General features: G+C 35.6%; 1 protein-coding gene across 1 annotated transcript in view; it reads right to left on the minus strand.

Moving 5' to 3' along the window:
• Rsrc1 (arginine and serine rich coiled-coil 1) overlaps positions 1-27,824 on the minus strand; it is a 426,533-nt gene that overhangs the window by 9,532 nt on the left and 389,177 nt on the right. The window contains exons 8-9 of the mRNA XM_074073903.1: positions 10,874-10,942; positions 4,157-4,263 (exon numbers count right to left, since the gene is read on the minus strand). Of these exons, the coding sequence (XP_073930004.1) occupies positions 4,157-4,263; positions 10,874-10,942 (176 nt within the window). The remainder of the gene's footprint in view (positions 1-4,156; positions 4,264-10,873; positions 10,943-27,824) is intronic.

Here is a 27,824-nt window from a genome sequence, read left to right on the forward strand (position 1 = left end):
TCACAGATGTTATGCTTTACAATATTACTAATGCTCTATTGTTCTATTTTCCTTTCCCTCCTTCCCTGAGGTTCCACTACTATGAACATGCTCTGCATATGAGTTTGTATATGATCATGCTTGTTTTTGTGTATATGTTTGTCTTTCGGATCTATCTTCCACATATTCGAGAAAACATGGAACTCTTGCCTTTCTGAGCCTGGTTTACTTCACTTAACATGATGTCCTCCAATTGCATCCACTTACCTTCAAACCACATGTCAGTATTCCCTATGGCTAAGCAAAACTCCATTGTGTACATAAACCACATTTTCTTGATCCGTTCATCAGTTGTAGGGCATCTGAGTTGTTTCCATAGCTTGGCTGCTGTGAATAGTGCTACAGTGAACATTGGTGTACAGGTGTCTTTACCATATCCTGATTTATGTTCCTTTGGGTAGATGCCCAGGAGTGGTATCACTGGATCATATGGCAGTTCTATCTTTAGCTTTTTTGAGGAATCTCCATACTGCTTTTTATAATGGTTGTACTAATTTGCATTCCCATTGAGTGTATAAGGGTTCCTGTTTTGCCGCATCCTCGCCAGCATTTGTTGTTGGTATTGCTGCTGAATGTGGCCATTCTAACTGGGGTGAGATGAAATCTAACCAGGGAAGTTGAACATTTCTTCATGCATCTACTGGTCATTTGTACCTCTTCCTTTGAGAATTCCCTGTTTAATTCATGTGCCCATTTCTTCACTGGATGAAGTTCCAATACCTCCAGCATTGGACTTTTTAGAGTTGCATAGATCTTATTAAGTTCTATGTTAGGTTATGGTGGAAGGGAAAGTCTGGGAAGTACCAAACATGTGTAAGAATTCTTGCAAAGTAAGAGGCATTATTCCACAAATTGTTTCCAAATGTGGGAATGTTTATGAATACTAAATTGAACAATTACTATGTTAAGCATAGTATTAACTTTTATAGACATTTAAAGAAATATTTATTAAATCTGATTTGGCAGTTTTCTTCTATTTTGGAACGAGTATTTTTTCCATTCAACTTTCAAACATTTATGTTTCCAATGTAGTTGGCTTGGAAGGTTCATGGCTCTAAGTGATATATTGATCATTTATGAAATTGAGGACAATTAAAGGTAATCCCAGCATTTTGCACTGGGGAAGGTGTAAAACATGCAATTTGATGTGGCCCAAGAAGTAGCTGTGGTCATCTACAATGGCACACAGAACCTGTAGGAGCTCACCATCTACACACCCCAGCCGCGTATCATGGTGCTTAGCTAGGAGACTGGCCATCTATGCTGAGTTCCCCTGAAAGGATACGTAGTGCTGTTACTCCTGTTTCCAAAGACGTGGATCCCACCTCTTTAGGTGGCAAGCATGCTACTAAGTAGGCCAGTTAATCTCATTATATTTTGGTTTCCATGGTACATTAATGTTTTCTTTGAGAAGTGAAAGTAAACATATTATTTAGTAGTGGGCGATTTAAAATTTTGTGGGGAGAATAATTAATTGCTTCTTTATTTAAGCGAGGAAAACAAAATTTTGCAGTGACTGTACCATGTATCTCAATAGTGGCACTATCGGGCTTCTGGCTTTGAGCAACACTGCCACCTGGTGTTTCAGTTTGGAAAATCTAGTTTTCTAATGTACTTCAAGTAAATGAACAAAAAAGCCCATGCTGCATATTTACTTCCCTTTTTAACACAGGAGAACTATCTGCCAGATACGACAATCTCAGGGTTAAATAATTGATACTAAGCTTATAGGGGACAGCAGTTTGAAAAAGCTCCTTAAGTTAATGATGTACCAGGAGCTATCAGATTATCTATTTAGACAAGAGAAATTTGACTTTAGAGAGTTAAACTAGTTAAATCAATGTATGTTGCAGGAGACACAGTGTCTAGGATGTATTGGTATTAGCCATTTTTTTCTGGTAACATCTTCTTAGCTTAATTAGTGGAATTAACACAGCTAGGGAAAGACTGTACCAACTGAAGGCAATGTCCAGGGGATTAGCATGAAACAACACCCTGTTTCAGAGATACAATGTTTATACCAAAGTACACAGAGCTGTTCAGAAGAGGAAGAGTTAGCTATTTCTCTGCAGCAGGGTGTTCCATCATACCTTCTCACGATCTGCATGAGATCGGCCTCAGGATAATTCACTTCTCTTTGCTAAGCAATCTCCTGATAAATAATTCAGGTTCTTGGGCATCCCAGATCCTAGTCTTATATTGCAGACACAGACATTTCAGAAATTAGAAAGGAATGTCACTTTCTAAGTTATTAATTGTCCCTTACTTATATTCTTGTTAGCCTATCACTCCTCTTCTGATCATTTCAAAGCGAAATTACTCATAAAAATTCAGTGTTGGGATAGTGAAGACTTTAGACGACTATGCATTCACTAGAGTAAATGCTATCTCCTGTTAACACCACTTCCTAACGTTCAAGGCATGCTTTTTTGAAGAAGAGGCATTGAATTAAAAATAAGTTTAAAAGGAAGCATCAATAAGTAGTATCAAACAGGAAAAAGCTGTTTAGAAGAAAACCCAGTATGATAATTATAGAGGAATAAGTATTTCTACAGAAAGAAAGTGCTACTTGACTATAAAAGAGTCCAAAAAGAACTGAGAGATCGGGATGAATTCCAGAAAACAAATACTAGGAAAGAAAATTTAAAAATAAATACAGTAACTTTACTAGGATAGATGAATAGTCTTATAGTATGCAAGTGTAAGATATTAAATAAAATGGGGAACTATCTGTATGAATGCCCATTTCATAGTTCCAGGTGTTAGCAGTTGTGATGATAAACTATCAAAACTCCAAATGTAAGCAACATAGTGACAGCCCAGGGATTATTCAAGGCTATCTAGTCCTGTGCCTGGTGTGCATCACATACTCAGTTAAAAGTACACGGACATTAAGAATTTCATCTCAGCTGGGAACCGGTGGCTCATGCCTATAATCCTAGCTACTCAGGAGGCAGAGATAAGGAGGATGGCAGTTCAAAGCCAATTCAGGCAAATAGTTCACGAGACCCTATCTTGAAAAAAAACCACCGCAAAAATAGGGCTGGGGGAGTGGCTTAAGGTGAAGGCCCTGAGTTCAAACCCCAGTTCTACAAAAAAAAAAAAAATGAATTTCATCTCACTAGTAACTACAGAAGTTCTAATAAAACTAATATGTCAATTTTCATCTATTAGGTCAGAAAACATGAACAAGTGTGAGTGGACTTTTGTATTTACTATTGTGTAAGTGGCAGACACCTCCTTGCACTTTTGGTAGAATTTGAGTTGATACCACATTTTTGGAGGATGACTTTGGAAATGTGTTAAACAATGGAACCTTTAACAAATTAACTTCACCTTGAAAAATATATTTAATAATGCACATTTGCAAACATGTCTCAAAACTTATAATTACTTAAATATCTAATATTAGAGGGAAACTAATGAGCTATTAAATTCATCATTAGGATATTTTAGTCATTAATGCACTGGTAGGATGTAGAATATTTCAGAGTAAGTGGCAACTGTAACTATTATATGTCTTCATTATATGATTTTTATTAAAGAGTACATGTATTTCCTAGAATAGCTTTTCTTACTAAAGGTATGTAAGTTCCTAAAAGCAGTCTCACTAATGAATAAGAATAATGAGTGAAAGAATACATAAAAGATTTGGCAGAAATAAAATATCACTCCCAGCAACTTTTATCTGGAGTTGAATAAGTGATTCACATCTGGAAAAAGTCGAGATATGTGTTACTAGTTTTATCATTTAAAGATCTTTCCTAACGCTTATCCAGGAATGTCAATTCGGGAAGTATATACATATAATTTGAAAGGAAACTATCTATATTCACAAAGTGTGTATTACTGATACTGAACCACCAAGGTGACCTGTTAGTAATCTTGGTAAATTTTAAAATAAAAATGGTATGAGATTCATTTTACAGTGTATTTTTACTCAGGTTTAACTTGAACTGATTCTAATTCATTCTTTCTTAGTAACATGTCTGACACTCTCTCTCCCTACTTCATCTACCCATGAGAAGAAGTACTTACATCAAGTAAAATCCATTAATAAAGCATCTGTTCAGTTGGAATCCAAAGACGTATTCATAATGCCTATATGAAAATTTACCTTTTTGACTTCTTTACTCGATCTAAATGTCTGCTGAACAAAAGAATCACTTTCAATAGCTTCAATTTCTTTTATTCTTTTTACTTGTTCTACTAGGGTGGCTTGGTCTAAAAAAAAAGAGGATATATAATGTCAGTATATTTTGGTATTTGAATCTTTCTTTCTACAAAGAACTTTACCACTTACAAAATTCAACTGGATGAAAAGAAAATACATTATAGTTAAGTATAATAAGAAAGTTTCCCTCCTTAAAATTCTCAACTATAACATTCCCAGAAACTAAGGCTCTCACCTAAAACCTAAAACACTGCTCAGGAGGCACTGCTATTAAGATCTCAACTAATCTAGGATGATCTTGGGGGAGGGCTTTACCCATTCTACTTTTATTTTAGCATTTTACCATGGAAATATATACAAAAGGAGTAAGAGGACAATGAGTCCCCTGTTCCCATCACTCAAATTCTGTAATCATTAATGTCCTGCTATTCTCATATAATCCATCCATGCTACTCCAGGGCAGAAACTTGGAACAGGTAAAAGTCAATCTCAGCCAGCATACCATGTTACTCTTATGTATTTTAATAGGTATCTCTAACAGATGAGGAGTCAAAAACAACATAACTGCAATACCATTTTCACACCTAAGATATTATCAATAATTCCTTAATATCATTTACATGGTCCATATTTAATTTTCACTGATTGTTTACACAAATGTTCTTCTATGTTGGCTTGTTTGAACTGGATACAAACAAGGACCACACATTCACTTGTTTGTTAAGTATTTTAAGTCTCTTTTCATTACTTAATAGTCTACCATCCTTTTCTTTCATTGCCATTTACTTACTAAAGAAACTACATCACTTATGCCATTAAATTTTCCACACTCTGGACCTGGCTATTTTTATCCTCATGGCATCATTTAATATGTTTCTCTATCACTCATATTTGGTGTAGCTAGTTCTCTCTGTAATGTACAGGTAACCACTTTTATTAGGTTTGGATTTATCATTCCATTTTTTATTTCTGAAATTGTAAGTATGCATATTCTCTTCTGGCTTATTGTACAAAATTAGCATATTACACACTCCTATATATGTATGACTTTTTAAACTTAATATGTCCTCCTGATAACTCTATAGCAGCTTAGAGATTTCTTTATTCCAATTTACTGCTGTATAGTAATCTTATAGTTTTATGAGTTTTTTCTAATAATGCCCTGTTAATGGCTTACATATTTTAAGTCTGTTCCGCTTACATTGGTGTTTTAATGAGTAGCTGCATGATTCATTTCATATTTTTGCATTTTGTTTTTCACATGTTAGCTGGGCAGAAAAACTGTAACATGGCTTACATCTTTGCTGTTTAAATTCTTGTTCCAAGCTAACATGGATCCATGGTTGAATTAGGAGCCATTGTATACTCAGCGAAGGCACCCAAAAACTTTGGGATTTAGACCTCATGGATAATGTCTAGATTTTCTAAGAAACAACTATAATTAGTTTGACAAGTAGGTTAAATTATTTGCCTCAAAGTAATTTTTATATTAAGCTGAAACAGTTGAATGTTGCTATAGAGATAAACATGAAGGGCACAAAAGAATTTTGATTTCATAATTAAATGAAAATTAATATTTTCTTAAAGATCTTTGCCTCAACTTTTGGCCAATCACAAATTATAATTGTGTATCCTGTGCAAGCTTCTGCTTACTTATGGGAAAGAGAGCGCCTGTGAAGATGTGTCCCTGACAGCTGTAACCAGTCTTTTTCCATGTGAGAAACCATGCTCTGAACACTTGGAAGTAGCAGCCATCAGAGCCAACACTCCTAGTTTTCGAAGAAAACATTTTCCTACATAAATGCAAGCACTGTCAGAGTGCCACAGAAGAGCAAGTAGTTCCACATGCTTTAGAATAAAAGCTCCTTTAGATATTAATTGTGCAACACACTGAGCATATGAAATGAGAGATTCTTTGTCCAACTAATGTATTAAAACTAACACATTCCTGGTTACCAGTGGATAATTTTTTAAACTACATGTATGAGAATGTAACAGAGCAAAGTCATAATGGTACCATTCCACCTAATCCAACTTTAATGTCCATATGAAAACAACATTTTCTTGCATAGATCCTAATTAGTTTTAACAGCATTTTTCACTGTCACTAATTCCCAACCAAAAGACATTATTTCTGACTTCAGGATGATATCTCATATGTATCAACTGTGGATCACTAAGATTTTTTTCTCTAACATATTCTCTCATTTGGATGTGCAAAAGCACATCATTAGTATTAAATGTCAGAGGTGAACTCACAAACGGTACTGGTCTCCAAAGTGTGCAGTGTTTGTAGCTTTAAATTTGGAAATACAACCAGCTCCTAATACAAATAAAAGTGTTATCACAGAAGCTGGCCAAAGGGCTAGTGTGCTTATTAAAACAGCACTGCAGAAGTTATAACGGGAAGGAAAAAGATTAGAGAAAGCAGAACATCATCTTTGTGCTTCTTTAAAAATCACCTCAGGATTAACAAGGTGACAGTGCAGAAAGGAGAAAGCCAGTTTGCCTGACTCTCAATATGAAAATAAACCCACACGGCTTTTATCTTTTAATGCCGGGACCATTCTCTAGTTGTAAGAGAGTGATGTTTAAATTAAAATTGGAAAGAGTCATGAGAGATTTACATTTTCAGTCTTGTAACAGCTCAGCTCTGTTGTCTGAAAACAATACGCACAAAATATTTTAAATTGCTTCATACTCAAAATTCTAACATCAATGTCCACAGATGTATGTTGGGCATCTTCTGGTGTTTGACGAGAACAAAGCACATCAATAACATGCATTGCTACATTGTTTTAAATTTATTTTAAATACTGTATGAAATTTAAGATTGGGGAAATGTGACTTAAAACTAATTATTTTTATATGCTTGTATGAATGCTTAGCACACAGTATCTTATAATTATCAGCCATGAGGTAAAAATAAAGACAGCAAAGTTACTAGAAGAATAAAAATTATGTTTTAAAACATTGACATCATAAACATGAAGCAAATATACCCATTAGCACTTAATGATTTTTATAAATACATTATTCTTAAACAAAATGACTTCTATGTTGTTTGTCAGACATCAGTGGAAGAGACTTCACAGTGAAAAAAATAATGGAATTACAAAACCATGTTACTAGAGACCAAAAAAAATCAATACTAATTCATTGACTAGAAAACAATCTTGGTCTTTCTGTGATGAAAAAAATAAAATGTTTTATGAGTTACTATTGATGTTATAAAAAATTAGGCTCTCTTAAATTATATCTGACAATCAATCTCATAATATTTACAAAGATTTATTTTTATAATATTATCAAATGATATATAAATTTAAAATTACAAAGGCCAATGTAAAAATTTCACTTGAAAAGACAAAGTTTTAGTCTGTTCTAAATTTGTAGATTACAAACATAAAGCAGTCTCCTCTAGTAGCGATACTAGTTGGTAACAGCAGATGGCGCTATTGCCCAAGAGGTAATCATGAGATAAGGGCAACTTGCGTTTCATGAAAGATATCTTCAACACATACAGAGAGCTCATCTTCAACTGATTCCTTTTGAATATTAATATTTTATGAATTTACCCTAAGTTAAAATGCATCTTATGTTATAAAGAATTTGGGTCAATTGGCCCCAGTTATTGAGTTATTTATGCTATTGTTACAGGAAAAAATATATACTAATAGAATCACTACAAATACATGAATAATACAAGTAATTATGTTATTTTCAGATTAAATTGACTCAAATTTTAGACAAGAATGGAAACATCCATAAAATTCCTTTTTATGGTACAAGATAGGGACTCAAAAATCAATCCTTGAAATATAAAGCATTTTTAACTGTTTTACAAGAATGAAAGAAACAACAAACTTGTATGGTAAATTGGCTATTCAGTAAAATTTATATGCAAAGAAATTTGCTTGGAATTTAATATAGCCTCTACTTCCCTTTTCGTACAATACATTTCATGTTAGAATGAAGGACACATTAGAAATCCATCCAACCCCAACAGTTTATGTCCATCAGAACAAATTTCTAGAATTGATGCCACAAATAACTTGAAACACTAGAAAACTTCTTAGGTGAACAGGGCTTATCTCTTAGTTTTCTGGGAATTTACATTATAGTATTAAACCATAAAGGAAGCTGAGGCTCCTGAAGTGTCTTCAACAACACTTCTTGTATGGGGTCCAACACAAGCTCACCTTATATTAAACTGATTACCATATCAGATTAAGTAATAGGAATAATGAGGCTGTACCAGGAGGAATTTTGGTTAAACATTTCAGTAAGTGCAAGTGAGCTGGGCACCAGGCTAGACTGTATAAAAAACAAAATCGAAGGCCAAGGTAGTGGGGCACACCTGTAATCCTAGCTATGTGGGACGCAGGTAGGAGAATCACAGCCCAGATGCCAGATTCTATCTGAAAAATAAACTAAAGCCAAAAAAATAAAAGTGCTGGGGTGTGGCTCTAGTGGTAGAGTGTCTGCCTATCAAGTATAAGGCCCTGAGTTCATACTCCAGTACTGTGAAAACAATCAGAACAAAACCCAAACAAAAAACAAATCCACAGCAAATGCTGCACTTGACTCCTCTCACCTGGAGTGCTCTCACCTTCATCGAACCTTCCCTCACCTATGCCTAATGCCTGTGTTTTGAGCTGCCTTCCCTCACCACATGTGAGAGAGGGGCTTTTCCATAATTCATTTGCTCCTGGTGTTTGCTGCCTTGTACGGATGTTAACCTCTTTGTTACTGATAAGTTCCAGGAGACACAACTCTGTGCCACCTCCAGAACCTGGTGGAGGGTGCTCATTATTTATTAGGCAGTCAATATATACTTTTGAATAACTGAAAATTAAATGATATTAAATATCCATTAAATTAGTATGGAGCAAATGTCCAACTCAATGTCTTTACGTGGCGAGTTTAAAAGGCTGTGTCACACTCTCCCTGTCGTACTCACAAACTGTGTGGCCTTGGACAAGTTGTTTAAGCTGTGCAGGTCTCAGTTTTCTTATCTGTGGCATGAGGAAAATGAATGACCTAAATATCATAGGGTGACTGAGACAGTCTCTCCCCGCCCCCCCCCCCTCCTTTCGTTCAGTGCACCAGATGTTGTTCCACACACCAGGATTTAGATACTGAACAAGAGTTTCTTCCCTCCTAGAGCTTATGTTTTAATGCAGGAGACAAATAATGAAAAACTAAATAAGTAATACAATGCCAAGGAAAACAGAGCAGCATTAATGGTCAGAAAGGAGGAGGAAGCTAGTTGAGGGTGAACAGGGAAGAACTCCCTGATGTGGTGACAGTTCAGCACAGAGAAGCATGGTGTGACTGAGATAATAGTATCTATGCCCACTGCGGGTTAGGGAGCCAGTAGTATCACTTAATAGCTGGGTGTGGTGGCTCATGCCCACAATCCCAGCTACTTGGGAGGTGGAGATAGGAGGATTGTGGTTCAAGTCCAGCTCAAGTAAAAATGTAAAAGAGACCCCATTATCAACCAAAACTAGAGGTGGTGCACAACTGTAATTCCAGCTATATGGGAGGTACAGGTAGGAGAATCAATGTCGTAAGGCAAGACTGGGCAAAAAGATGTCAGACCCTTACCTGAAAAGTAACTAAAGCAAAAAGAGCTGGAGGCCTGGCTCAAGTGGTAGGTACCTGACTAGTAAGTATGTGGTCCTGAGTTTGATCGCCAGTACTGTCCCCCAACAAAGCACAAATGGCTAGCACTATTAACAGTCTAAAGTGCTAAGTCTGTAATAGTACTAAAGTTTCATATACAAATTTAAATTTCTGACAGTACAGTTTAAAAGCTAGCAACCTTATTGGAGTTCAACTAGGTAGTCACTGGCTTTGGCCCACACATCTTGTAGTGTAGTGTAGCTGTGGAGTGGCCGCACCGTGGGAATGGAAGCAGCGGAGGACAGGCTCGTGCACATCTCTGAGAAGAGTTCACTTATCTCCCCACTATGCAAGTCCACTCATGAGTCACATGAGGCTGAAGGCTGAGTGGGGACGTGGTGCTTTGCCAACACACACTCACACAGGATCCAGAGATTAGAGAGGAGGTTCGCTGCTTCCTAATGGGTGTGTCAGGACATGAACTACCTAAGGTGCAGAAGCCATGTTTTAAAGAAAATGTGCTTTCGCTGAGCACCAGTAGGCCCCCAGAAGTCTTTGTTTTGGTCATTATTTGTAGTACCTTTCTCATGGGGAAGGTCATATAGGGTAATTTTTCATTTAAATGGTTGTAAAAAGGCCAGAGGAGCTGTACTGGTAGAAGCAGAACAAGGAGAAGCAAGAGGAGGTTATGTTTAAGGAATTCTACACTAAACATTTCACGGTAAAGACCTCATTTAACTATCATTAACTGCAAGGATAATTACCATTCTCATTGTAAAGGTGAGAACCTGAGGTTGACAGGTAACCTGGCCAAGGTCACATGGGTAGTTGATGATGGAACTGGTATCTCAACCCTGAATTGGGATCCTGCCATTATTTTCCAGTTGAATGCATTCTTTATCTACTCCCACTAAGCAACAAATTATCCCCCTCCCCATTCATTTACTAGAAACAGGACATGTTCTTGGTGTTCTTATTTTTCATTTTAATGCTTATTCATTCAGTAAAATATAATGTACCTCTACTTACAGAGGAGATGACACATATATTGTCTTGTTCTTCTGACATTATCTTCATCTAGATTACAGATGTGTATTTCTAGAATCATTGTATTTGGAAAAATTCAGAGAATTATATATGTTACATTACAAAAACCTTTATAAATGAATAAAAACTAAAGTTTTTAGAAAATTTAGCATTTCCCCTTTAAGCTTGTAAACAACCAAAGTAGAAAATTGTCACTTTAGAGTTGTCCTTTATTTACTGTACAGCGATTGTTGTTACAAAAAACACTCGCATGATTTATGTAAATTTGGCTAAACCAACAACCACTATGCAGTCCAACTACATAGACTATAGCTTTATGCTTGTTCCAAATTCAAGAAACCTAGGTAGTCAGATCCAGTTTTGGAGTGGTAAGACTAATAATATCAGTAAAATGAAAGCTACTGGAAGTATTCCTATTTTACTGGAAGTACTGGTAGAAGAAAGGAGTATAATTTGAGGAATACTGGATTAATAGGTCAGAATATAGAGTCTGCAGGTGCTGTTTGCTGTCCATTTTGATTCTAGAATTCTTATTGGCTCTAATTAAAATTCTGTAGGTGGAAAGGCTGAATGTTTGTAACAAACATGCCGTGAATGCTGTCTGCCAGCCATCTCCAAACACCCCATAACCACACACAGCTCGCCTGTCAGGAGAGCTAACGCAGACATCTCGGGCACACCACATTTGTCACTGGGGCTAATATCAGAGATACGCAGGTCTTTTTTCTTAGCACACAAAAGCAAGATATGTAATTCAATGCTCAATTTACCCTTGTCTCGCAGGAGATTTTTTTTCCCCGCTAATTGATAGAAATTAAGCCATTAATCAAGCCACTAGCCATCATTCAAACCAGGGAAGATGAATACAAACTTTCATCATAACCACCTTCCCCATTTTAGTGTTCATTAGCATTAATTTTTAATGCAATTATGCTATTCTTTTACGCTGAGCTCATAAATTACTGCTCTTTTGTTGCTGGCTGGCCTTGTAAAATCCAAACTAATGCTTTGTGCTCTGATCTTAAAGGCAATTACTAGGTTCTTCTATCTTTTATATCTTTGCATCCTCAATAACCTTTATATATAACGAATACTCATGACTGACTATGCCTGTTTTTCTAATGCCTTTATATAAATCTCTGTGAACATATCAAGGTAGTCAAATACAGCTATAATAAACATATACTACCACAGACTTTGCAAAGTATAAGTATTAATATAAGCATAAGAATTCACAAATTCATACTGACATTTAGATTCAAATATAAAGATATTTTTATGATTTTTCATGAAAAATGTAATGTATTATTGTGTTAAAATTATACTTTTTATAACAAATTAGAGAACATAGGAATATTAATAGTGGCTGACTATAATAAATACTTGCAAGGGTAGAATAATTACTAAAAATAGCAAGAATAACTTAAAAAAATTTTAAGTCTCTTAGTTCTTTACCTACCTAAGATAACTGTATTGTATTTAAATACTTATTTGCTTTTTTCAGTGCTGGGGATCAAATCTGGGGCCTTTCATATGCTAGGCAAGTGCTCTGCTACTGAGCTGTACCTCCAACCTTAAATCTTTACCTTTTTTTTTTAAATTAAAACTTAAAAATCAATGAGACAGAAATAAAGAGCAGAAGAAGAGTAACAGAACCATTTATCCCAAAGTGTGTTTATAAATGTGTATTTTAGCTTCAGAGCTTAACATTTTGCAGAACGGAAGTAGTAGGTTATTAGATGATAGTACAATGAAAAGACAGAAATGAATACTAACCCCACAGGTAACATATCCACTGAATTCTCTATCCCAGAGAGATGACAACATGTATTCTCCAACTTATATCCATCTATCCACCTCAAAGCACTGTTTAGGCTTACTCCTGGATAATTTTTTTTTTCTTTTGTGATACTGGGGTTTGAACTGAGGGCTTCACACTTGCTAGGCAGGCACTCTACCACTTGAGCCACTCTGCCAGCAAAGAAGAGAAAAAACCCCTCCAACTCTTTTCTTGTATCTTTACTTCTGTTTTCAAGTTATGCTCTGGCTGCCCACTAAATAAGAAAGTGTACATGTGTGTCATTAAAATTAATGAATTAAAATTTTCTGAGAAAATGTTGGCCACAAATGTTGGTGTTGGTGACAGCTCAGTCACCTTTGAGTTATACAGTTGCATCCTACCTTTAACACAACGGTAGGTAGTGGGAAGCATATTTAGGAGTTGTCTAAAAAAAGTTTGAATCATTCACTTATTAAGATATGGAGAAGATGCCTGGCTTGTCTTCATCTTACATCTCCCCTTATGGCTAGTTCTTTATTAGTTTCTCATCTTTTAAGGACATCCTACCTGGGTTAGAAGCAATGAGGCTGTCTTCTATAAGAACTAGATTCCCTGAACCAGGGGACTAGGTATGCTGGGATAAGCAAACAGCCTAAGTCTAAATCTCTTCTGATGTGTTCTTTTATGATGTCAGAAGTAAGTACATATTTGTATTTGAATAATAAAGAAACCAGTATAACGTTATAAATCCTAACACCTCTTCTTATGTGTTGTGCTTGGGCTTAGAAACGAGAAAATAGTCTGCAACCCCACAGGCCCTAATTTCTCTGAATATGTTGGTAAACATACTGGGGTTCAGAAGCAGGAAATGAGATTAACTCAGCTTACATGGTTTTACACTAGGGCTGGCTAGGTGCTGGATTTTTATGGTTGAAAAAAAATCCACAGCTTTGCTCTCCAAGAGTCTATGGGCAAAACTGAACTAACATGTATTTAGAACTTTCATTTGTAAGTAATTTTGCATTGACTGCATAGTGGGCAGGTATAGGGATTTATTGTGTTTACAAAGTGCCTTTCTGTCTGTTATTTTATTTGATCCTAAAAAGTTGTAACTTTTGATAATAACAGCCCCATTTTAAAGAGTCGTTGTTGGGATATTGTATTTCAAATTCTGTATGGCATTGGGTGGCTCCTTAGCCTTACATGACAACTGTGATTACATATGCCTATTTTATACACCTAGCCATTTTACATACAATTTTGACCTTTTAAGCAGAGATAGAGGAGGAATAATGGTAACAAATGGGAGACGCTAATTTCTCTTCCCTAAGAGCAGAGTATTTTGATATAATGCAGTGCAGTATACAAAATTATAGGTTTAAAGAAACCACTGAATACTTCAAACTGCATTGTAAAATATTAGCTTTATTGAGGTGGAGCTTACCTAAAATAAATGCACTCACTTTAAGAAATATTAAAAGCTAACTTGGGTGACTGCCACACAGTGAAGATGTAGAACACTCCCACTGCCACCAAGAACTTCCACGTGCCCCTCCACACTCAGTCTCCCTTCAGATCTGACACCTTCCACTCAGATGCTTTTGAGATAAAAACAGGTTTTTGGATACATCTATGGTCTGTTCTTTTTAATGCCGGTAGAATACCTGCAAATATTTTTTAATCCATTCACCTACTGATAGACATATGGATTGCTTTCAGTTTCTGACTTTTGAGAATAAAGTTAGTATACTATTCAAGTACAGATTTTTATATGGACATATACCTTATTTTTTCTTGGGTAGTGAATACTACACTAATATTGGAATGGCTAGATTTAGCTTAGTGGTACAGCACTTGCCCAGCATGTATGAGGCCTTGGCTCAATCCCTACTACCATCACCAAAAACACCAAAAGACAAAAACCAAACTTTTAAAAAGTGGTTGTACCATTTTACATTCACATCAACAGTGCATCAAACAGTTCTACATCTTCAACATTTGGCATTATCAGATTTTAAACTGAAGTCTTCTAATTACTGTAGTTTACTATCTTATTGCTATGTTAATTTGCATTTCTGTACTGACCATTTTTTTCATGCAATTAATGGCCATTCATTCTTCTCTGAAATGTGTGCTCAAAGTTTTTGTTCATTTTTAATTGGCTAGTTTGTCTTCCAACATTTTCTCTCATTCCATGGCTTGCCCTTTTGCTACTTAAAGAAACAGCAAATCCTTTTTATTTAAAAGTTAAATTTATAATTTAAAAATGGTTTGCGCTTTTTGTGTCCTAAGAAATGTTGGTTAACTCAAGGTTGCAAAGATTTTCTCCTATTTTACCTTTCAAAAGTTTTATAATCTTTATATTTAGATTTTAATATGTTTCAAGCTAATTCTTACTTATGATGTGAGGTAAGGATCAATGTTTATTTTCTCCACAAGGATATCCAGTTTTATCAGCACCATGGTTGAAAACTTTCCTTTCCCTATTGAGTTGTCTTGGTAGTTTTGTTGAAAATTACTTGACCATATACATTAAAATTCTAATGTATCTAGTCTATTCCATTTATTTATGTTTTATCCTTACAGTAATCTAAAGTCTTGTTTACTGTTGTTTTATATAAATCAAGGACTATTTCTGTATGTTGAAATACAATTGATCAAGGTGATTTAAAGACTATATATATTATTTAATATATTGCTGATAACTTTAGATAAGATTGAAATTTCCTTGACAATGTTATAAATATTGTAAGTTAGAGCTATGAATTATATGCACAGCTGCATAATTTTTTTTTTCAATTCTGGTGAGGTAACCTAATGATTTCATTAAAAAATTCTACTCTAATTAAAAACAAAAGGTAGCAAACTTTTCAAATGGAAATCCCACATAAATAATGATCATAAAATTGGAGGATTTTAACCTACTTCTAATACATTAAGATATTAATAAAAAGCCCAATACTAATATTTACTAGATTAAGCATATATAGAGCTATTCAGATATGATGGTATATGTGAGTACAAACAAAGAAAAAAAAAGTTAAAAAACGGGAAATGAGATACATATTTCAGGCCTTCATCAGTGACTTTGAGGGAAATCAGCTATAGGAATGAAGTAATATTAACCATTAATTTGCTTCTGCTAATAGTATTTTTTCATGATAAAAGAAAACTTTGCTATACAACTAGAAAATAATAGGTAAATTCAGCTCTATTTACAGGTGATATAATTCAGAAAATGAATCTTTCAAGATGAAACCCACTACAAATCCACAATTAATTTTAAACATTTCATGAAGCATTTTCATAGGCTGACTCAGGGCTTATCCTGGCAGCCAGATGGACATAGGAAGTCAATAAACCAGAAGCAATAAGACAGTGATTAGCCAGACAGTAAAACAAGTCCCTGGAAGCAATTTCTGTCCAACATGCCAGAAAGCCATTTGACCAAAATACCAAGAAAATGGATTTAGAAGATAAGTTTCAATGTCTTCCTGCTGCTCTAGTCTCAGTAGTAAAAACATTCAGAAAGCTAGTAATGACCTCAAACAAAACACTTACTGACTGCAGAAGGTCTCTGTTCAAAAGTGACTGCAGAGTGGAGGATTCTAGTAAACAAGACAAGTCTTCATGTTTCTTCATGTGCTGACTGCTGGGAGAACATAGTTAATTTCTTTGTGTCTGTCTATTCAGAGACACTGTGCAGTTGTAAGTACCAAAAGGATCTGGTCCAACTGATTATCAACCATGCTGAAATTCTGCCACAAATGAAAACGGCCCAAACCAGCATGAATTAGCGATCTAAACAATATGTTCGAAAGTCAAAAAGAACAGTGTTTGCTGTTGGTGGGAATGTAAACTAGTACAACCACTCTGGAAAAAAATTTGGAGGCTACTTAAAAAGCTAAACATTGATCTACCAAATGATCCAACAATACCACTCTTGGGGATATACCCAAGACTGTGACATAGGTTACTCCAGAGGCACCTGCACACTCATGTTTATTGCAACACTATTCACAATAGCCAAGTTATGGAAACAGCCAAGATGCCCCACTACTGACGAATGGATCAAAAAAACGTGGTACCTATACACAATGGAATTTTATGCAGCCATGAAGAAGAATGAAATGTTATCATTCGCTGGTAAATGGATGGAATTGGAGAACATCATTTTGAGTGAGGTTAGCCTGGCCCAAAAGACCAAAAATCATATGTTCTCCCTCATATGCGGACATCAGATCAAGGGCAAACACAACAAGGTGACTGGACTTTGATCACAAGAAAAAAGCGAGAGCACACAAAGGAGATATGAGGATAGATAAGACACCTAAAAAACTAGATAGCATTTGTTGCCCTCAACGCAGAGAAATTAAAGCAGATACCTTACAAGCAACTGAGGCCAATAGGAGAAGGGGACCAGGAGCTAGAGAAAAGGTTAGATGAAGAAGAATTAACCTAGAAGGTAACACACATGTACAGGAAATCAATGTGAATCAACTCCCTGTATAGCTATCCTTATCTCAACTAGCAAAAACCCTTGCTCCTTCCTATTATTGCTTATACTCTCTCTTCAACAAAATTAGAGATAAAGGCAACATAGTTTCTGCCGGGTATTGAGGGGGTAGGGGGAAGAGGAAGGGGGTGGGGTGGGTGGTAAGGGAGGGGGTGGGGGGAGGGGGGGGAAATGACCCAAACATTGTATGTACATATGAATAATAATAATAAAAAAAGAACAGTGTTTGGATCATACTAAACACCTAGGATGAATCCAGTAGGTATTTGTGTAATGAGGAGCTTCCTTTTCTGGGGAAGAAAACCTTTAAGCATGCTTTCTTTTTAAAAATTTTGAAAACAGGAAGATAATTCTCAGAAGAATATCTAGACAGTACCTAAAAGTTACCTTTTCACTATCCTTCAAACTACTCAATGATGACCTTTGAGGAGAAAGATTCTATTTCTTTTCCAGCCCATCATTCAGTAGAAATGACCACTTCTTTACTCTTAACAATTTTTTTACCTTATCTATCTATCTATCTATCTATCTATCTTTTACTGTTGTACTGGGGGTACATTGTGCCATGTACCAAAGTTCTTACACTATATCATAGTTGAATTCACCTCCTCGATCATTCTCCTTTATCCTCTTCCCCTTCCCCTCCCCATTCCTGGAATAGTTCTCTCATTCTCAAAATACTTTTTTTTTTCATTAGATTTCATGATATCATACACAACTGGTTTTCCCTCTCCTTACGGATGGTCACAATTCCTCCTTTTCTTATCCTGGCTTAAACCTATAAAGAAATTGAGTTATGGTAAGTCCCTATTTGTATCAGACTTAGCTTAAATGCTAGCTCCTCAGGAAGTCCTGCCCAGAATACTCAGTCTATAGTAGCCATCGATCATGCTAGCACATGAACCAATTAGTAGAAGGTTATTACTGGAATTCAGGTAAAAGATATGAACATCAGGACCAGGAATATCAGAGAAAGTGGAGAGTCATTTTGCATGTAAAATTAATAAAAATTCTGAGGGTGAGGGAAATATAGAAATCAAGGCTGATTTTCAAGTTTCAGCAATTCTGTATCAAACAATTACATAAATGGTAGCCCATTGGTTAAGACAAGGAAGACTTACAGGTGAGTTAAAAGTTGAAGATGATGGCTTTGAGATGCTTACATGGTAAAAAAAAAAAAAGTCTCCAAGTCTGGAGTTCAGATGACATAATCGGGGCTAAGACATAGATTTGAACGTCAGGCTTTATACTAATAAAAAAAGATAAATTCACCTAAGAAAAAAATAAGAGATAGAAGAGGAGAGGTCTGAGTTCTAGTAAACAAAAACATTCAGAGGTTGGGTAGGGGAAAAAGAGATAGGTCTGGTAGGAAAATCAGATTAAGTGAGCAGTTGGGTTGAATGTTGCTGAAAGGTGGAATACGATGAGAAAAATTCCACTAGATTTAACAAACTAGAAAATATTGGTGATTTTGATACAAGTAATTTTATTGAATTAATGTGGTAAGTTTCACTGGAGAGGGATGGTTGTTAAATGAAGACTTCTGTTTGTTGGATTATGTAGGATAAAATTCTCTAAATGACACATTTGCTGAACACAACAACAAATAATGCTGGATAATTTTTTAAAAATATCAAGCTTAATATATTGTTAAGATCATAAGAAGTTAAGAACCCACAAAGCCCAAAAATGAACAGAATAGTGCTACTAGCCTTAAACCCATAAAGAAATTGAGTCACTTGCAAAAATGTCTGTATTATAAACAACCACAATCAGAAGGTTTTACAGAGAAATTCTATAGAACTTAAAAAACAAACAGGAAATTTTGGTATTATACAAACCAACTTTCTAGCTATTCAGTGTATCAGCCATAAGTAGAAAATGTAATTGAAAAAGATAACCATTTCAACAGCATAAAAATTTTAGTCATCTAGGAATAAATCTTATAAATGATGTGACAATCCTTTAGGGAGAAAATCGCAAACATTTACTAAGAGGCATTAAAGAAGTCCTAAAAATATGCAGAGATACAACATGCTCCATCATAAAAACACTCAATATAGCTAAGATGTAGTTTTTTAAACAAATCAATGTATGAAACCAATATAATTTTAATAAAATCTGGCTATTTCAATTAGTCAATTTCTGAATTTAGTGAAACTTGAAAAACTCATTTTCAAATTTATCTGGAAGAGCAAATATTTTAAAATAACCAAACTACTCATGTAGAAGAGAAATGAGGTGTGAGATTTGTCATCTATATGGAATGTCCAGAATAAGCAAATCTCTAGAGGCAGAGAAACTCACGAGTGGGGATCTCTGATTGGGGAGAGGTGGGAACAGGATGAGGATTGACTGATACTAGGTATAGGGTTTCTTCTGCAGCTGATGACAGTGTTCTAAAATACACTGTGGTGACAGCTGCACAACTCTTTAAACATATTAAATTATACACTTGAAATGGAAGAATTACATGGTTTGTGAGTGATATCTTAATAAAGCCGTGTATTTTTTAAAAAGTGAATGAGAAGTAAAGTAGTGGAAATCATGTATGTAGAAAAAAATCTGGTAATGAAGAGTATCAGAGAAATTAGATAAGGATCACGGTTTCAAGGGAATTATTTTAAGATGGGAGATCTTACTTCCTAATGCTGAATGATAGAGAAAACAGGGAAAGACCAAGCAGGCTACAGTGGTAGGAGACCAATAGAGGCATGAATGTTTGATAAAGCAAGAGGGATCTGGGAACACCACAGGAAAAAATGGCACTACTCCTAATACAAAAGTGAAGAGGAAGAGGACAGGAGCAAACTCCACTAAGGTAATATAAGTGGAGGTGGTGAAGATGAGGCTGTTCCTGTCTGATGGATTCTGTTTGGTCAATGAAGTATGAAGGAGGTCTTCAGTTGAATGTAAGTAGTGAGGAAAAGATGGCTTGATGTGTTGACTTGAGGTCTGTGATGAAGAAGAGAAACCAGTCAGCTAGTAAGTGGCAGAATGAGGATTTGAGGACAGGTATCTCTAACTCTAAGGCCACGTTTTATCTATGTAACACAGTGCTGGGACAGAGCCTAAACACTACATTAAAGAATAAATATGAATCTTATATAATGGGATAATCAAAATCACTTTTCCATGCATACTCATTAAAGAATCCGACAAGCATACCAATTTTTGGAACAATAGACATTCACAATAATCATCTATAAAAATCTGCCTTTGGGCAAGTCTATGGCCCAACAAATGTCTCTGGATATTTTTTCATTAAGGGAGGGTTTATAAAAGTCTGCAGGATAAGGCTTCTATACATGGAGCATATAATTTCTTCACAAGGATTGTCTGGCTTCATCCATGCTAACCTTTATTCTGTTCTCAAGTCTTTAGGTTTCACAAATGCTATTTTCTCCATGTGGGACACTTCTATTTTCTTTCTCTTTCATCCACTTAACCATTTGTTCTTTAATCCTTATCTTAGATTTATCTCCTTCAGAAACCCTCTAGGGCAAATGCAGCAATGTGGTTGGACTTGGGTCACATGACAAGGGAAGAGCACATAAGGGAGATATGGTAATAGGTAGAAAACCCAAAACATGAAAACATTTGATGCCCCCACTCCAGAGGAACTAATACAGAAACCTTAAAGTGACAGAGTTTAACATGAAAAGGGGATAAGGAACCAGTGTAAAGAACAGCTAGAGATGAATCAACTTGGGTTGTAACACATTTGTACATTTGCTAGGAATCTCTCTGTATAGCTATCCTTAACTCAACTAGCAAAAACGCTTTGTCTTCCTTATTAAGCTTGTGTCTTCTCTTCAATAAAATTAGAGATAAGGGCAGAACAGGTTCTGCCTAGAAGTGGCGGGGGGGGGTGGGGGGGGAAGAGAGGATGAGGGAGTGGGGCAAGAGGGAGAAATGACCCAAACAATGCACGCACATGTGAATAAATGAATAAAAAATAATAAAAAAAAGAAATCCTCTCTTGACCCTTACAGTCTGATTAGAAACCCTATAATAGACTGCCATTGTTTGCAGTACTTCCTTTCATGTTCTTCCCTTAGGCTAGATGTCTATCATCTAGCCTAAAATGCATATCTTCCTGAAATGCATTTTACCTCTGCAAAATTCAGCTCAAATGCCATCCCCTATGAAGTCTTCTCAGATCTCTGTTGATTAGAACTGTTTCTTTGAATATGCCATTTATTTTATACTTCTTATATTATCACCCACTAGAAGAACTCTTGTAGTGTACTCCCATAGTATTCAGCACACAGTAGGGACATAATAACTGTAACTTGCTGAGTGAATGTACTAGATGAAATTAATCCTAAGGTGGAAGCAGGTAAAAGCTACAGCCCTGCTTCTATCAAGGGAGGGCTAATTTAGGAAGCCCTCCAGGGTAACAGGTGCTTCTAATTGGGTGGAAGGATCATAAATATAAGCAGCATGACTCCCATAAGACAAAGACTGTTTCATGAAAAAGTGCTGCTGTAGCTATATAAAGATATAAATAAAATAGTGTATTATTAAAAAATTCTGGCAGTGTCTGGTAATAGATTTGGATTGAATTGATTATTTGCTGACAGTACTCAACATAGTCCTGCAAATGCATCAACTGTGTAATGAACGGCTATTAAGTTTGTTGATTTTCTGATTTTCATTGATACCTAACAGGCCAAAGCAACATATCGATATTTGTGTTAGTAATACCCAAGAGCTAACAGTTTTGACAAATGAAAACCTCAAAGTCTAAACAGTTCAAATGAATGGAAATTTGAAGGGCAAACATTATAATTTCAATGAAAGAGTTAATATATAAATCTAATATACTTAATAATTCAGTGAAGACAACATTGATTATGTCTTTCCTCTAACAAACTTCAAAGGTTTCCTTTATCCTAATAATGACATCCTTTCATAATAGGTACATTCTGTTTCCTTGCACAATCAAGATTTGTATTTACATAGCCTTCTGTTAACACTGAGATAAACTACATGGTGTCTTTGTATACACATTGCTTTCTTCATTTTTACTTGAAGAACTGAAGTTCAGTGAGCTTAAATGATCTGGCTAACCTCACTCAACCAGTAAGCAAAAAGGCCATATGTGAATCTAGGTCTCTCAATTTTATCTTATTTTATTTTTTGGCAGTATGGAGTTTGAATTCAGGCCATGAATTTATTTTATAAAGGGGTTCAAATGCTCACCACTTGAGTTACACTCCCAGCCCTTTCTTGCTCTTTAGTTATTTTTCAGATAGGGTCTTGTGCCAGGCCAGCCTTGGACTGTGATCCTCTTACATGTACCTACAACATAGCTGGGATTACAGGTTTTCACCATCATGCCTGACTTGGTTGTAGAAATGGGGGCCTCACTAACTTTTTGTCTAGGCTGGCTTTGAACTGTGATCTTCCTGATCTCTTCCTTTGGAGTAGCTGGAATTATAGATGAGAACCGCCATACCTGACCTTGGTCTCTCAACTTTAAAAGCAACATAAAACATTAAAAGAACAGTTCATCTTTCTATCCTTAACATGTTTTCATGGCATATTACCTACATTCGCTATGCCATTATACATTTTTGTAGTTTATATTCTATTTTGTATTCTGCTTTTTAATCCCTTCTTACCAAGTCTTCTTTTTTCCTCCATGAGCCAAACTTTTTATTTGTTCATTTCTTACATTTGAATTACTCTTTGCTGATATCCTTCACCTGATATTTTTCATGGTCCCTGTTACTTACCTCTAATGAACCATCTTACGGGTTTTTCCTTTGTCAGTTTCACAGAGACCTATTCACTCCCTTAGTTTCGTGTCACCAATCTTAATTAGGTTGATCTGGTGTTCAGCACAAAGCGCCTGTAATAAGTTGATAGGCAGAGGCTCATCATAGTTGCATGCCAGCATAGAAAGACAGCCTGGCAATTTTCGGATGCTTTGTGAGTTTCACATGCTAGGCAGGCAGTTGTTAGCACCTCTTGTAAAGTGGCATTAGTGTCCATAATACCACAGGACCCTCTCTGGGAAAGGGGGGTAAGTTTTCAGCAGACTCAGGCTGTCTCAGTTAATGCTTTCAAGGGTCCCTGCTGCCCTTGTGCTGTTGTCAAAGTCTATTCCAGTGGTTCTCAAAGTGGTCCCTAGACTAATAGTGGCAACACCACCTGGGTGACTCTTAGAAATGGAATTATTATTTCCCCTTCAGACCCACTGAATCAGAAACCCTCATCAGCCTCTACATGATTTCAAGGTACACTAGAGTTTGAGAACCATAGTTTAAAGAGAAATCTGGCCTCCCAACTATGTGACTGTAACAAACATGAAATCAAGGTTAAATTCTTATTCAGAGAAGAAGAATTATTCATAAAATAAATTGTGAGCTCCAGTTAAATCTTCTTGTTTCTTTCTCTATCCCTATATATATGCATATGTATATATAATATACATTATATATGTATATATTACATCATATATACACATATATTATATATATGAATATAACACTACGATTTAATATCCAGGACAAAGAAGCTAAACAAGATGAATATGGGGGCACAGACATCACAAAAGAACACGCAATTCTGAAATAATTCTCCTTTTATTTATGCTTTTATCTGTATTAACATATGCATGTGTATATGTGCGAATATATTTTAGCAACAGAATTCTTTTGTTTTTGTAGGGCTGGGGGTTTGAACTCAGGACTTCGTGCCTGCAAAGCAAGTGCTTTGCTACTTGAGCCACATCTCCAGTTCGTTTTTGCTCCAAGTATTTTGAAGATGGAGTCTTTTGAACTATCTGCCTGGATGGGTTTGAACTGAAATTGTCCTGATCTCAAACTTCCAAGTAGCTAGGATTATAGGTGTGAGCCACCAGCACCTGGCCTTACTTTCTAATATTGCTGAAGTAATAAAAAAGGGTTGGAAAACCTTTTTTTATAAAAGGCAAACCATGAGGTCTTGAAAACTTTTTTTTTTCAAACTACACTACAGAGCCATAGCAATAAAAACAGCATGACACTGGCACAAAAGCAGATATGAAGACCAGTGGAACAGAATAGAGGACCCAGATATGAATCCATGCAGCTACACCCACCTAATTTTTGACAAAAGTACCAAAAACATATGATGGAGAAGAAAGAGCCTGAACAAATGTTGCTGGGAAAAATGGTTATCTGCCTGCAGAAAACTGAAACTGGATCCATGCTTGTCACCCTGTACTAGTATCAACTCAAAGTGGATTAAGGACCTTAATAAAAAAAAAAAAAAGGCAAACCATGAAATATTTTAGGCTCTGCAGCCCATGTCGTCTCTGTCACAACCACTAGATCCTGCTCTTGTAGCAAATATATAAACAAATGAGTGACTTTTGTTCCACTAGTACTTTATTGTCAAAACCAGGTTTATGGAACAGATTTAGTCAAATGGCAGTAGTTTGTCGACCCCTAACAAAAGCGGTCATTAAAACCCTTTTCCATTACTTGAGCTTCCTGAGTGAATGAGGGCAGTGTGTATATAACCAGGGACCAAATGTTGCATGAGTAATTCACAATGGAGATACTGCTTTCTATGAAGAAAATACACCCAGTGTGATAAATTAAGATTGTGTATACACTGCTAACAGCATCCACGGAGACGAAATGTAAAGAGAAACTTTTTGAAGAGAAAAATCATAAAACCGCCTATTTATACCTAATAAGGTGATAAGTATTTAATAAATATTAACTAAACAGCTATTGGCTTAATGATTAGTGAGCTTTATAATTATGGAAATATTTTCTTTCAACTATTATTTATTTCTAAGTTTGTTCTTTTTTTAATGGACACTGAAATTCTATATTAAAAAAAGCAAGGGCATGGGATACACAAACTGAGTTTGAATCCTGTTCTTGTACAGACTAGTAATGTAATTACAGGAAAATTACTCTTTTTGTCAAGTCTCAGTTTCCCCCTCTGGGGATGGTGGAGTGGATCAAGAGGTAAAAGTACCTGCCTAGCAAGTGTGAGGCCCTGAGTTCTAATCCTGAAACCATCAAAAACATGTTGAGTTTCTTCCTCTGCACAGCACATTCTGGTACACAGACAGAGGAGTGCTTGGTAAGTAATAGGTTTCTTTGCCCTAACTGGACCCCTCTGCCCCTCTGCTTCCTAAGCATACTCTTAGAACAAGGAACATTTCAACTTTTTCCTAACTGCATTCAAGATAGAAAGGGAAGTACTACAATATTTTAATGACATTATAATACCGAAATGATCAAAATAATCCTGAAAATTTTATTGCTTAAGCCTTTTAAGCTACTCTGGTCCATCCCTGTTTTTACAATCTATCTCAGGTGTGATATTCAAGTTAGTCTTAAGTTTTTCTTAATATTTTTGCCTTCTTGGAGATTCACTGAAAAATCTACTTCCTGTAGTTTGGCCCACATATGGAGCATCTCTTTAAGAAAGAAAAAAGTTATTTGAAGAGACTCTAAAGGGAAGGTTTGGAGAAAAACCATATTTCCTGTGTTCTCTGCTGAGTTTCCTCTTTCCCTTCTTACCTCTACTTCCAGAAAAACAAGTTTAAAAAGTCCAAACTTCAAGACATCAATATAGAACATGAATAAAACTACTTCAAAGGCTTCTACTGGATTGAAAGAAAGTAAGGTCACTGGCACCTCTCATACAAGGTGCTCCATAATTATTGAATTGTGGACAATGCTTACTGCTTTAACTCAGTAGCTAACGATCTGTGCTCTTGAAGCATTTATTGAAAGGGATTCAACAAGTCTCACTTTACTTCAATTTCCACATTCTCTGCTGCTACTGAAGACAAATGAAGGTGTGTACTGCTGTAAAACCCCTGGAGTCAGGTGGGATCACTGAGTTGAGTGAATTAACATGGATGTTAAGACTACCTCTTTTTGTTTCCTGCTAAGTCAAGTTTTTGTGTGTCCTTCTGGAAGTAGATTCCCTGACAGAAACAGTCACTTGTCCAAGCAATGTGAAGTTTAGAGTTTTGTTCTCTGCACCATAGTATCGGAAACATGTTTCTCCTCTTGACTTAGTTTTGTTTTTCCCTTTCAATGCTGTGCATTTCTGGCAAAGGTTGTCTGTATGAATGAGAGGGGGTAGGTAGTGAAGAGATGGGGGAAATGTTCACTATAAATAGCAATGAGACAGTTGAACTGATTATCATCTTTAAGATTCTTTACAAGTTTCAGCCTTTTATGACAGTATTAATAAGAAAAAGAGAAAATAAGATGATATCAAGAAGAGAAATAAAATAATTTGAAAAATACCTTACTATAGAAGTCAAGACAAACCTCAATCAACCAGCATCAACTAACACCTTTTTCCTAGGGGGAAAAACCCAAGCAAAATAAGAGACCCTACATATTCAGCCTATTTCTGTTGTGAAGCAGAACACATTTAGATACATATATTTAGACAAAATTTCTACACCATTTTGCAGCTGTTCAGAGAGTATACTGTAGTTAAAACAAACTAATAGTAGCATTGGTCAGATCTGTTCTAAACTGTCCAATGTTAGCCTAGCATTATAATTTGATTGAAAATATAGATGGCTTTAAAATTGTCCTAGGTTATTACTTAACACTTATAGAAAGCTTATAGTAAATAACACAACCTAGGGATTTAAAAAAAACTTCATAAAATGCTACTGACACCAGAAAAACCTCACAATATCACCCTCTTTTGTATATGCTACAAAGGAGGCAAAACTTCTGATAAAGAACATAAGAAAATTCTACTTGGAATGTTCCAACCTACATTACCAGGTGTCAAAAGTACTAGTCATCCACTATTGGCATGTTCTGTGATCACACTGAAACTTACTTCTCTTCACTTTATTTTAGCATAAAATTTGGCAACAAAAGATGACAATGCTTGTTCAAGAATATAAAACTGTTAACTGTTTAAAATGGTTAATCTAATTTAATTAAAACTTTCAGTCAAAGTCCTCTTTTAAGGATTGCCAATCAGTTAAAACATAAAATTTTAACAAGGTCAATTGTATGGAAAGTCTTAACATTCTTTATTTGGTAATGGAAGAGCCATGCTTAGTCGGGCTCAAAAAAAACTCTCCAAAAAACTTGGTACTCCATTATTCTGGACAATTTTGGAATTGGCTGAATTATCTGGATGTGAAAACCAGTTTGAAGTTATATCATTCTATAAATAGGGCATGAAACAGCACTTTTTGATCAGTTGGGAACTACGTTAAGAATACTTTTCATTTTTACTCCAGCCACATTAAAAATAATCTTAAGAGGTCAAAGATGTCGTCAGTGAAAAGTACTCTGGTAGCTATTATTTTACTTCTTTAAGGGCTTTTTTTTCCTGGGCTACTTCCTAGTAGACAACAGGAAATGAGATATATAGCTAATAAACCACATAACTGGGAAAATATTATCAGTTTCAGTTGATCTCGAAATAAGGCAGCAAAAGATAATTGAAAAGCAAAAGCTTTAGTGTTCAATGTTCTCACCTCTCTTAAGTATTGGAATAATAAATGATGTCTCTACTCATCTGCAAATTATTAGAGGTTTGTCTTTAACTGCTAAAATTATACTCAGTGAATCTGTTATATTAAATTTGCGTGCAATGCTGCTGTTAATCTTTGTCCCATTAAGTTATAA

Source organism: Castor canadensis, chromosome 5, assembly GCF_047511655.1.
Source record: "Castor canadensis chromosome 5, mCasCan1.hap1v2, whole genome shotgun sequence".
In the NCBI taxonomy this organism is placed as follows: Eukaryota; Metazoa; Chordata; class Mammalia; order Rodentia; family Castoridae; genus Castor; species Castor canadensis.